The 13,952-nt window shown below is 38.3% G+C and overlaps 1 protein-coding gene across 3 annotated transcripts in view; it reads right to left on the reverse strand.

The window, feature by feature from the left end:
* LOC104643123 (septin-2) overlaps positions 1-13,952 on the reverse strand; it is a 38,151-nt gene continuing 24,199 nt past the window's right edge. For 2 of the 3 annotated variants that reach the window (XM_075769555.1, XM_075769554.1), the window contains exons 12-13: positions 8,911-9,004; positions 1-791 (exon numbers count right to left, since the gene is read on the reverse strand). In XM_075769555.1, the coding sequence (XP_075625670.1) occupies positions 8,936-9,004 (69 nt within the window). In that variant the 3' untranslated portion in view covers positions 1-791; positions 8,911-8,935. The remainder of the gene's footprint in view (positions 792-8,910; positions 9,005-13,952) is intronic. The other variant, XM_075769556.1, reaches the window with a different exon arrangement.

Here is a 13,952-nt window from a genome sequence, read left to right on the forward strand (position 1 = left end):
TTTTCCACATTCATACAATTTATTACAAAACTTCAATGAAAATTAGTGTTATGGTATATAAAAAGTTCAGTACATGCCATCGCTCAGCTGACAGATAAAAATGCTTGTGAAATTCTTGCAATCAATACTTGAGACCCGAAGACAAATCTTCAGAGGCATCCACAAGAAGCTGTTGGCATGCTTAGTGTTTATGGTACGTTAAGGCACGATGATTTAGAAAAGTCAGCTTCTTTGCATCACTGGTGAATCAGTGTTTTGTATGTTTTCTCATACATTACACAAATATAAATCACCAGAGATGAAGCTTCAAAAGTAACCAAAGCACAGAGAAAGTTATGAAAAACCGATAGGATACACAATGACTTAAGATGGCAAGTGAAAGTTATGATACCGTGCAAACACACATACATCTATTGTAAACAGGCCAAAAAGTCTTTTAGTATCACGAAACTGTCCAGAATAACCTAGCAGATACACGATTAACTCCTTAAACCCATCACAATGACTAGTCCAAACAGTGTACTATAGCTGGTTTTGTATAAAAAGGTATAGGAAGAATAATAAAACCACATTTATAAGTATGAAGACAGTGTTACCAAAAGAATCAAAAAAGATACAATATAACTTGATTAACATTGAATATATAAAACAAGCCATTTTACAACACGATCTTCAGACTTTGTGTTTGTTTTAACGCTGGTCTTGATCTGCGGCATCCAGCTTTTGCATTTGAACGTTACCATTCGGTCAAAGAAAACAGAGCACCCATCCACTTAGAGAACCGTATACTGCTGCGAACAGAAGTGGAAAACAAAGAGCATTAGAAAGGACAAACTCTCACCGCTGTCAGAGTGTTTGGGGCAGTCTGAGCCCTTCCGAGCAAAGCAGCGTAACCCAGGGAACAGGGCATTTCAGTTACTGCATCGCAGGGACCTATGTTAGAACTAGATCAGCTGAGTCAGATGCAGTTTGGCCCCAAATATTTATCAGAAATGTCTAATAGAGCACGTAAGTGAGAATCTATTTTTAGTTATGTACTTTCTTAAGCACGAATACAAGGACTGCGTTACAGCTCATCCCAACAGTAATGCACACAAGAAACCAATCTCAGTCAGTCTGGTATATGAAACGCTACTTCTGGTGAGGAAAATGAAAACCACTTATCTAAACAGGGCTAAAAGTAAGCAGTGAGTTTGATGTCATGCACAAACAACTTTTATGACACTGCTTAGGTAAAACAGGAAAGCAAACAGATTTTTTTTCAAGCATTCACGCAGCAGTATTCATATGGCTGAAAGAAGGGATACCAGTTTGTAATTTCAAAAATCACTATCACTTTTGGATGCCTCTATAGCTACTTGCCAATCAACAAGGCTGCTGCAAAGAAAGCAGAATTCCAGCTTTCCCTGAAAATTAGCCCCTGCTTAAGAAGCCATGTCAGATTTGGAACTCGGGAGACACCTCAAATTCTCCAGTCACAGAAATACTCATTCCCAACAAGAAAAAAATAGCTTAATCTAAGCATTCACCTGGATAGAAAAAAAGAAATAGCCTAGAAAACATGGTTGTGTCAACTCATTGTAAAGTACAGTGCACCACTCGTCCAGACTACATTTGTGATAAGGAGCAAGGGAAGCTGACAACAGGGTCCTTTGCTCTCTGCCATTCTCACAGAGGGAATTCTGTTCAACACACAGTTACTTAACATTTTAAGGAGGCCATCACTTCCCATAACAACCAGAACAAGCAAGCCAGCATTAAAGCTTTAAAGCCAGAGTCCATACATTGCTAACCAAATTCAATATTCAAATTCAAAATTAGCCTGTTGTGCTACACAGCTACTTTGAGTATGAAAAAGAAACTAGATTTCTGCCACTGCCTGCCTAACTCTAACCTGTTACAGAAGATACCTCAAGATGAAACCATAACTGATGTTTCAGACTCACAAAAAGACCGGAATTTCCAATAAACATGAAGGCTCGGGTTATTGGCGCAGCTGTGCACTGATGTTACCAGCATTAGCAACATGATATCGACATTTTATATGCTCTTAGAACATACTTGGGCAAAGTATGTTTTGCATTTTCAGCATGGATTCATTTCACTGCTCTTTCTTCCTAATCTCCTTATGAGACAATATTTTATGATGCATTAGGTTGATACCGTTCTTTACAAATTTGATCTCCAGTTTTATTAGACTAACCTCACAGTCCCCCATAGTCTTTTCACCAATACCTAGCTTTAATAAATACCTCCATCTGCACTGTGAATTCATACCATTATTTAAGAAAGACAATACATTTCTCCAGTACGCAATTAAAACAAAACCTGCTCAGTAACGTAGCTAGCACTACATACGCCTGCACCCTGATGTACATGGTCAGACAGCTCACAATCCTACATTTGTAAAGGTGTCAAAACCCTTTCAAAGGAATGGGTTTGCCTCCCCCTCAGCTGCTTCCAAGACCACCACTACAATGCAGAGCAACCCTGACATCTCTCCATCTACACTTCTGAATTCCTAGTGAGAGAAATTTGTTTTGTTAGCAGTTACATTTTCTCACTGACCTAAATTCTTTTTCTTCAGATAGCACTCATTTTTTGTTGTAGCTACAGCCCTTTGAGTGTCAAGTCATTAGCAAGAACTTTGAGAAACAGCATCTTTCAAAAAAGAATGACTATTGGATGACACCAATGTCATGTTGTTGGCTAGTTTTGACTCATTTTATCACTCACGCTCCTAATATTTTGGTTTTCTGATATTTCAGTCATTCTTTGTTGACTTCACTGCTTCAAGTTTGTTCCTCTTCCTTTCGCTTGTCTGTAGCAACACCTTATTCTGCCCCATGGCAAACATCATCAGTCAAGTATATACTAAGTAACAAAACTGGGCTTTGAACTGCTTTCCAATGTTTATTAGTTAATTTAATATGCTAATAGCATTAATATCCATTGAGTCACACATATACACCAGGCTCCAAGCTCCAGAACTGTAAGAAATGTTTCTCTGAAAATGTTTATTCAGTAAAAGGTGGCCTGAAGCATTTACAGGTCGCCTGTGATACCACGCCAGGCTCTGGCACGGACCTGGTAGGTCTGTGTACTCCACTCCTCAGGCCCACTAATGCCTGAGAAATTCTGGCAGCAAGCACCTCTCCTCACTCCCTGCATCCCATATGCATCCAACAGCTGTACGGGATTCAGCCGTGTGTCACAGCCACAGGAAGAGGTGGAATATGTCACTGTGTCATTCCTGGGTAATCAAGCCTCTCGGGGGCAGAGCGCAAGGTGCCACTGCACGTATTCACAAGAATTGAGAATGCCACTGTAGCTGCTGCACTGCGGACTTCGTCTTTCCCAAGGCATCAACACATTACTGAAAAGCAAATAAATACACTTCCACTCACCCCTGACAATTCCCCACTAAACAAGATTTCTGCAGTGACCCATTAGGAATTTTATATTCTCTGGGATCACTCAGCAAAAATGGAATCAATTTGCATTAATCCATTTGCTGACAAAATTTGTTAAGATACAGTTTGGACAATTATGTGAAAATATCAGAAAAACTTGCTATTGGGTGTTTCAATACCATTTGTGTATACCATAAAATGGTTTGCAAACATTGTGTCGTTCCTTGGAAAGCTTTTAAGTCGGCAAAGTAGAGTGTATTTGGGGGTTTGGGAGGTGGGGTGACCATTTCTCTTTCCTCTAAGTATAGCAGTTCTGGAAAGTGGTCTCAATGGGAACGTTCTTTTCAAGATGCATAAACCCTACAGTGTTAGAAATGGTACACCGCTATTTCTAGGCGAGAATTTTCCTTATAGAAATACGCCCTGGCAAACTCCCGGAAATTTTGCACACAGAAAAATGCAGAGAGATAAAAATCCAAGCAAGATTCTTTAAGAGCCAAAGGACAGATAATATTTAGGTACAGGAGTTTACAGACCCGACCAATACTTCAGACTTACGTATTATATTAATGATTTATATTTTTTCTGTACAATGCTTTGAAGACTACAATTTTAACAAAGTGCTACCTTTTTCCTATGGCAAGAGTCGCACAACTTATTTTCTGTCAAAGGCCAGAGACAGAGATGCTGTGGAACAGCCAAGGTCACAATCCAAGTACAACGTCTTTATTACGTTCTCCTTACAATCCAGGAACACAACTGTTTCACCAACTGAGAGCAGTATGGACTAACAGGGAGATCTAAGATACTATTTTTAGATGAACAACCTCAAATAAAAGCATTATTGTTCTATACATCAAGGATTAAAAGCCATAACATGACTCTGTCATCTGGCTCTCGGCACATTGTACACAAGGGCAGGTGGGCACCAACTACAAGGTGGCTCTTGAGGACTCTGCTAAGACCTTGCTATACAAGTTAATTTCCATGTCCCACGGAGCCACACAAGTTCAGCACTTCAGTTGTACAGCAGCAGAGGAAAACCAACAATTTTATCAGAAGCCTACTCTCTAAGGGAAACAAAAACTTGTGCTAGCCCATCAAGGCAGGGTTTGCTGAACAACTCCACAGTTAGAAGAGCTGAAAAGAGCTGGAAAACGATGGTGGTCTTCTAGTCTAGTTTCTGGCCATGGAAACATCCATTGGCAGTGCCAGGCAGCTGTTCCAAATGCTACAAATTTGCCCAAGCTTCACATTCTCTAGGCTCTCAATTTCAGCTGCCAAAAACTACAACACGATCTTTATTTCCTCAAATGACATTTCTCATCAGATCAATTCAGCATTCAGCAGCATCGTTTTAGAAAGCTGGTTGCTATGACAATGCTTTGTGTTGTTCTGTTACATGATGTCAGTTCATTGGTAGAAAGAACTGGCTGTTTGGTTCCTCTAGTACTGTTCTTATCAAGAATCAGAACAGTGTCAGTGAGCTCAGGAGGCTTTAAAACACTTGCGGAAATCATGAGCTGTACTAAAAGAAATTTCAACATCCTACAGATATTAAGTGCAAGATGCTTGGGTTTTTTTCTGAACACATTTCCCTAACCATAACTACATTTCCAGCTGGCTATATTTGTTTTCCACAGCCTGGCTTCTGTTACTGGTTTGTCCCAGTATGATCTTGATGCTTAGCAGAAGACAGACAATCCAGATTTGTAAGAATAACAAGAGGAAAACAGATTGCAAAGAGCTACGCTTTCAGAAACAGAGAAGGAAAGGGAAGCAACGCCCATCAATAACCATTTCATTTGAAAAAATAATTCCAGCTTTTCATAATAGTTGCTCATCTGACATGGACAAGTTGAGAAACTAAAAAATATGCTGTTAGAATTATTACAGGCTTATTTCAAAAGCATTTCGTATTGGACTATCCACATAAAACTAAATCTGTTTTAGTTTTTGGTAACTTGTTCCACCCCTCCATCTCCTTCCTCTACAATCCTTCATTTGAACTGTCAAATATAAGAAGCAATAAGCTCCTACACTTTACAGCAGTGTCTTGCATTTTGGAAGCAAAAAATCGGAAAAATCAAGCTTGTCTTGGAAGTCTTTAGCATGCTTCACATGGACCACTACCAACACCTCCAACATGCACTATTTGTACACAGAAGCTAAGAAATGTTTAGAGGAAACAGAGAAAAGTGTAGGTCAACGCACCTTTGTCAGGGCTGCTCTCAAAAGCTCTTAATCACCACCATCATGTAGATTAAGTCTGTACTCACACAGGCTTTTGTCAAAGACTGCAGCTGGCACACTGGTCACTACCATTTCCAAAATCATCTTTCCTTCCTCCTTCTAACCCAGTCCCCACCAATGCCCCTCTTCACTCCCCTTCAGGTTTCTACTTCTCCACAACAAGAAATCTGTCCATCTTCTTTGGAAACTGAACATGTTCCCTGCGTGTAATCTTTGCCTTTGTCACTCCCCTTATGCTTCTTTTTTGCTAGCCTTGAAAGTAAACTGCTTGAAGTAAATTCTCCTCTTGCTCTTTCTACAAAACCTTTAAAGATGCCCCTATTCAAAAGGGATCAGGCAAACCAGACCTTCCAGTCATCCCATCTGTGTAGCACTTTATGATAATACAGGCTCGCCAGTCTTTTTGGCAAGGATTTGAGTTTAGCACTTCTTAATCATTATGCAATGCCAGACTCTTTCCAGAAAACCCCAATGCATTCAGCAATCTTCTCCCCACTCTGAAATACATCTGAAACCAGAAGTGGGTATTTCACATATTTGGATATCACCACATTTCATTATCCTGCTGTTTACTTTCCAGCTCTTATCTATGAAGGCATTTACACCATACTTCTCCCTTCCCAAAATGTCTGAAAACATCTTTGTATCTGTGCTTTATGAAAGGGAAAATATTTTAAGGTACTTTTGAAGGAAAAAAAAATAATCAGTAAATACATATTTATCCAAAATAAAAAGAGTGAAAAATATTAATTTTTTACATAAATTACCCATAAAGTTACATATTTTTCTCAGCACAAAGGTAAGTAAGGGTGTAAAAGAGCAATTGGAGGAGAGACCATGCTTTCAGGAACAGAGCTGATCCTTTAAATTTCTTGTAAAACTAGAACCTGAGAGATGCTCAAGATAAGCTGTGGTAGAAAAAAAGATTGATATCAAGTATATTTAAATTTGTTGGTAGTTTGGTTCTGTTAACTACTGTGCTAATTACAAGTTTCCTGGCTTCTCTGGAAATAGCAAGTTCAATAAAATACAGCAAATACACCTGATGGGAATGCTGGAGGTTGACATTACCATTCCTCCTAAACTGCGAAGTCTGTTAACATGCATGACAGAAACTTCCCTAAGGCTAACTTCTAGGTGAGGATTCACTTCAACATGCTGACAGCATCATACAGCAACACTCTGGTTTAGCAGGACTGCAACTGCAGTTCTGACTGTGCCTATTAGCCAACAAATTATGCTAAAAGTCTATCAATCGATATCTCAAGGGTAGCAAAAAAGTTCAAAATTCTTTTCTGAAAGCAATCTGTCAAACAATACAATTTCCATAGTAGCTGCAGAAATGTAGTTTAGCAGATTCCAAAGAAACAGCAGGACCTCCACATATGAAGATCTCATTCAAATCCTTCTCAGATTTGTTCACTTTCAATATTTCAGGCCAACTAATTTTAAGCCTTAGTTCAAACTAAATCAAAACAAGATCATGTGGATGCTTAGTTAAATCTGCAAAGCTCTCCTGCTGAACACATTTAGCACTCCAAGTTGTATTTCAGATTAGCAATGTAAAGTATGTACAAAATAACACTTCACTTGGATACACTTGAGCATGCTCAGAAATCTGTTTACTTATGTACCCATGGCTGCAAATTCAGCCTGGGACAAATCATGCTCCAATTTGTTTTTATAAATACCACATCTAGTATTGCCAGAAGCTGTGAAACACAGAGAATTCTGGTGCCATTACTAGCTAACTACTAGTGGAAATACGGCATCCTATTAGCCCTCAGATACTCATTTCACAGCAAATCCAGTATCTAGGAACTGAAGAGCGAGCTCTGAATATATCTGTATCATTTGGCATCCTGTGCTCTGCAAGCAACAACTATGGACAAGCCTGTTAGATTTAGGGTATTTCTTTTTTTCTTACCAAATATCAGTTTTAAAGGATGTCATGTGATTAAATGTGATTTGTAAGCTGCAGAAAGAATTGAGCTCCTTTGCAAAGAACACTAATAATAATTTACACTACGTAAGGTTTCCTGCATCAAACAGCCATTTTCACAAGTGATCAGAGTTTGGCCATATGATAACAAAGCCACCATGAAAACTTGGGACCTTCAGTTCAGACTAAAATATTTAACAGGATGCATAATTACCAGCTCCTGTCTGAGGAAGTAAGAGCTTTATGTCAGACACTGCTATCACGTACACTGCGTGGTCAGCCACAAAATTATCCTCAGTGTTTAGATTTCCAACTCTGGGAAAATATGTCTTAGTATGGAAGCTGGAAGACATGATGTGAAGACTTCTCTATCTGCAAGACTTGGAATTGTGACAGTAAGAAACCTGAGTTTGAATTACTTACTTCCCCCCTTTACTTCACTCAAAGATCACAGTGCACATACAAGTAAAACCATTAACATCTGCTTAAATAGCAACCCAGTGAATAAATTTATTCCTTAGGAGACTTTTTTCTGAGGTTGTTTGGGGTTTTCTTGGTTTTTTCCCTTTTTTTTTTTTTTTTTAAATATAAACAGGAAGACTGAAGGTTCAAATAAAGGCAACAAAAAAAAAATCTCCTTATTTTAGGCTTGGAATGTTGGCAGCTGCCACAAGGTCATAAGGGATAATATAATCCATTTTATTCAAGCTTTACATTCCAGAAGACCAGCAATCACAACTACAGTATTAAACTGCAGTATTAAGCAACAAGATTCCTCATATCCTCTTGTTTTTTATTCTTGCATTTAAAAGAGAAATTATGCCAGAAGAGCTGCATTCTGAAGAAGGTATGAACATTTGCCACAAGAATTTTTTTTTCTTCACTCACTCTGATCCCACCTAATATATCATAGATGATATCAAGGGAATCTATATTCAGTACCAGTAACCAGTTTGTCTAAAATTTTGTTTGGTTCTTTGAAAAAACTGCTGTAAATTCAGCAGCCTACATACCCCAAAACACCCTAACTTTGGTTGATATATAGTCAAATTAATTTTCTCAGCAGCTTTTGCTAACAGAAACAAAGCCAGATGATCCAAAAATAAGGCATTGAAGATAAGCATTTACAGGTCTTAAAAACAGCTGGAAATGTAACATATGCATAGATTTTTTTCCAGTTTACCCAGAACATCACTCAATTTTTTCTGTAAGTACTGTAAAAGCAAGTCCAAAGTGCAAAATTAACAATAATCATTGTGAAAATCTTACATGAGAGGAGTAAACAAGTCAGAAAAGTCATACCTGATGCATCCAGATGTTAAGCATCTTAATCATCACCAGGCTTCATCCTCATTTGGGCTTGCATCTGTGCAATCATCTCCTGCATGCGGCGCAGCTGTAAGATAAAACCACCCATGTGTTTAAAACAATTTCATAAGGAATCCAAAATGCATGAAACTTTAAATCTTTTTCTTCCATGGTAGAATGCAGATTCAATTTGCCTCTGAATTGGAAATTTTAGATTAATTCACCTGATTGAATACGTTCTTTTACCCATCTCAGATTTTTTTAATGCATTGCATCTAACTTTCACAAAAGATTTCTAAAAATACTTATAATGGAAATTAAGCAATAAAATACAAATCTTCTGAAGCTTGCAGACCCGTGAATTAACATTTAATCTACAATAAGAAAACACACCCTTTATGTGTGTACAGAAATACATTGCTTGAGAGAGCCGAGGCAGCTTTGTCCTGATACAAGTGCTCAAAGCATAATACTCATCTTGTGGCTAACCAGATAGATACTGTTGCTAATAATTTGCAGAGTTAGCAGCTGAACATGCAGACAGAATTTAAAAACTACTTCAAAAGCAAAGATGTTTACAGCATTTGGAAAGACAGACTAAACATATTAAGCACCAATATTTTTTACATCTAAACAATGACCTTTGTGGAAATGACTGTTTTCTTAAAGGCATTTTCTTATGACATTTATAAGTTGATTTCCATCTCATAAAAGGCCAGTTATAGAAAATGCTTTTTTCCCCCCTCTTTAAAAATTAACATTTATTTTATGTTCCTAAGAAAAAAATAAGGAACACTAATACAGAATTTCAAAATGTATATGCAAATACTTCTAATTTGCTTTACAAATGACTAGGTATTTCCTTCCAGATGCAGGTGGATCTGGAAGGAAATCTGGAAGGATCTGGAAGCTCCACATACAAAATAAGTGCCCTATCTTGCAAAGTGAAAAGAAATAGGCTGCAACTTCCATGCACATTGCATAAAATACGAGTCCATCGCAAACTGGAGATCATGTACAAATCTCAGGCTTGTATAGCAAGTTTTCATTATTCTAAGAATAATTGTGTAGGTTTTAATATATTGAGCTTTCTTCTCCTTTAGGAAAAAGTAATTAAGAGAATTGCTCTCATTTATTTTCTGGGGAAAAAAACAAACCAACAAAACCTCTTCAACTCAAAAAGCGCTGCTACGTTTAAACAAGTATATTGTATTTTCACCCAGTCAACCACATTAGCTATTGTGATTCAATACAAAAGAATCTGTGATAAATGCTTGACTACGTGTATGTGGTGTTGAGTTGTCTGGGCTTTTTTTAAAAAAAAAAAAGCTGAAAGAAACATCACAGAACAGGGAAAAATTAACTGTAAATGCCTATATTACTTTTTCTTGCCTGGCCTCAGATACAGATTTGGGAAAGGGAAGAAACTGAAGTGCAGAGCTTGCAGCATAGCCAGAGATGATAAAGCTTGCCTAAAACTAGCTGGCATATATATACTGGTACCTGTCCTCTTGCTGCAGCACCACAGGGCTCAGCAGAGGCCAATTCAGGTTCCTGTGATTGCAGCGTAGATACGCTCTGACAAAAGGAGATTCACGCAGGAACAGCATGAGATACACCTAAGTCTGTAATGATTATTATATACCCATCTACACCTTCCTGCTGAACACTTAAAAAGCTTCTGATGAAAAAGATGGCATAATGCTGCAGGAAGGAGAGGAGAAAAAAAAAGCAGAAAGTGTCAGAAATGAGAGTTCCATTGATTCCACGGTCAAAGAAAAAAGTTCCAAAGATCAACTTGTAAAAATGTAAGACACCTGGTCTTTTGAACTGCCTCTCTGCAGATTTACCATCAGAATAAAACTAGCTTTTTGGAAGCTTGCCTACTTGAGCATTCCCAAGAGCACTCCAAGCTGAGCCATGAAACATTCCCAAAATAGAAACCATTCAGTAATCACAGGGGAAGATACTGCTGCACGTGTATTATGGTGATTGCTCAAATGTAGCATTCTGCAAATAGCCAACATCATATTTTAAGACTTAAATACAGCATCGAGTCTCATATTTTCTTAACCTTAATTGATAAAAACATGCCCACACCATGAAAGAAATCAGATGCTGCATATGACTCAAACGTAAGGTAGGACAAAAGCACTAGGAGACCTACTCTGCTCTGACATTAAGATTGTAAGAAGATTTTCCTTTTCCATTTTGATGTGGTATTTTGAGATCTGCTGGTGGAGGGTTAGTCTCATCCATTAGCTAAATAATGACAAGTTTCTAAAGTTATTTTAGCATAATTCAGCAGAAAAACTTTCAGGCACAAAGCCTGTTAAAAAAACTAGGCACGCTGCTGTCTCCTATGGCTATTAGTAGGTATGTTGTCATTGAAGCTTCCTTTTCATAAGGAAAGTTCACAAACAAAGTAAAGAAAACAAAAATAAAAAGGTACTCAAGCACACCTATCTCTTCCACTGCATCCTGGGCTGCATCAGCATTTTATTTTGTTTTTGTTGAACATTTGATATGCAAACAATCCATAATGGTTGCTTTCTGCTGTAAAACTGTGGCTTCTCAGGAGCTCTAAGCAAACTCACAGCTATCAGTTTCGTAACCATATTCTTAGCAGACAATCCATGAGTAATACATATCACACACTAACTGCAGGGCTAAAGTTAGAAGTAATAACTGAACTTAGGGAGAATGCACACAAATATCTTGGAGAGCAAATAATCTGAACAGTAAGAATCCTGCCAGCTCAAGTATAAAGCTAAAATTAAAACTAAAAAAAGAAGAATCAAACTGTATTGTACTCAAAGCGATAACCATGCCAGCCTCTTCCACAATTCAAGTAGAGGATGGGACATAAGAACCATTCCCACACATTACAATACAAGCTAAAAACAACTTGTGTGTCTTCACCTTACTAGACCTACAGCATAGACAGAAATAATCATTTCTCTTAATAAAGGTGAATATAAAAGATCACACAAAAGACTGAAACTGATGCCATATCAACATCCACGTTCCCTTCACTGTTGGGGATTGCAAGCATCAAGGGCATACCATGACTTTGATCTAGCTCAGCAGTAAACCCTCTCACTTGTAAGAGCAGCATTAATATATTCTGCAGGAACTGTCATTCAAGGATACTACAACATGATAGCATTGGGTCGATGCCCATGATGAAAAGGAAGCTAGGAAACAATGTTTGGAAATCTGTTAAGACTAACAATTCCAGTGAAGTCCCAGATAACAGAAATCAAATGACTAAATTTAACCTTGGTATAAATGCTACTTAGTTTACTTATGTCAAGACTAAAATTTACTTCAAACTGTCATGTAACTACTGAGTAGTGACTACACATAACTACTGTAGCAACGCAGAAAGCAAACAAACATTTAAAACAAGAGTTAAGGTTACAGAGTTAAAAGTGAACCATACAGCTTCCTGATGGCTTCCACACCATTAACAGAAATCACAGATACACAGCGTTGCTTTACCTACAAGATTTCACCTGTAGTATGGTTTGCCCAGAATACCAACGAGTACTTCTGTCTGAACAGGATGAGCAGCTTTTCAGTGACAACCCTACAGATGTCACAGGAAAAGCAATGTTCAAAACTGAACAATATCTACTTCCCACTGGCACACTTCCCCTCCTCACACCAAGTACGGTTATTTCTGCCCATGCCTTTACTAAGAAAGTTCATAAGGGAAGAGGCTGCAAGAATAGGGCAAGATGAAAAACTGTAGACAGTGGATTTTCCATTACACCAGGACGTTCCCAGGACAGCGGCTATTGGTTAAAAATACTTCCAATACCACAGAGTACAACCAGTCTTGTTAACTGGAGAAAAATACTCTTGACAAAGTTACTATATTGGAAAAGGGGCTACCATAGACATAAATGTCTTTCATAGGACACACTGATGTTATAAATACCAGAAGTCACTATGGCCACAGCCTTCACACTACATGGGCAGCAAGCACTGTTCCTTCAAAGAACAACTCAGAAGGACAAAAAAAAAATTACTCAAAAAAAAAGTTATTCTTCACTCCAGCTTCCAAGGGATTCCCATTCCTAATTGCCTATTACAGGTTTTCTTCTCATGATGTTCTCCCAGGACTGAGACTACATCACAGAGGAAGGCTGAAGCAATCTGCACAAAGCATGCCTCCTTCCCCTGCACTAGGCAACAGCATTCCACAACACAAACCTTAGAACTGTTCTTATTTCCCTCAGGTCTGCAGACCTTCATCAGCAGTCATGCTGTCTCTCCACATAAAAGTTTTCACCTTATCTTTCAACAAAACACTTACACTAATACCTGCAATACCAGGCAGCCACCCACACATGTAAGCGTTCGTCACATCCTTGCCTACCTGCAGAACTGCTGCTAGACCCCGGTTTGGCAGCCCATCGCTGCAGGCTGCACCCCCACTGACTACCACGCTAAACCAGGGTTCTTCATCTCATCTGATAAAAGGTTAAACTCATTCAGAAAGTTGAAAGACAAAGAAAAAACAATTTCAAGATTGCAATTAATTCTACCATATTCAGCCTACTGGTGACCAACCCCACTGAAGAGAGCAAAGGGATTTACCCAAAGCCTCAGGGTAGCTCACTGGAAAAATCAGAGGAAGTTTGTTCCTTGCCATTTCATGTAAATCATGGCCTTAACATTTTTGTAGAAGTATTGCCTCTCAAAACTTTGAAAGGCTTTTATTATGAGATTTTTTCAGAGTAGGAAGAGTATGGCACAACACTACAAACTTTTAAGTTTGTGCCCACAACATCAAAATAATCTGAACTGCAGCATATTTACAGTAAGGAGCATGGATAGCTTTTTTCTTATTTTCACTTCCCAGCTCAGAAAAACAGGTCATCACTTGTAAATGAGCAAAGAGCACAACCAGACTGAGCAATAAATCCAAAATGATAGATTAGCAATTCCAAATTGCTAACTGGGGACCACATCCTTTGGCATAATAAAAGATCATTTAGCAAAAGTGATGCCTTGATAAAGATGAT

Source organism: Balearica regulorum, chromosome 17, assembly GCF_011004875.1.
Source record: "Balearica regulorum gibbericeps isolate bBalReg1 chromosome 17, bBalReg1.pri, whole genome shotgun sequence".
Taxonomy (NCBI): Eukaryota; Metazoa; Chordata; class Aves; order Gruiformes; family Gruidae; genus Balearica; species Balearica regulorum.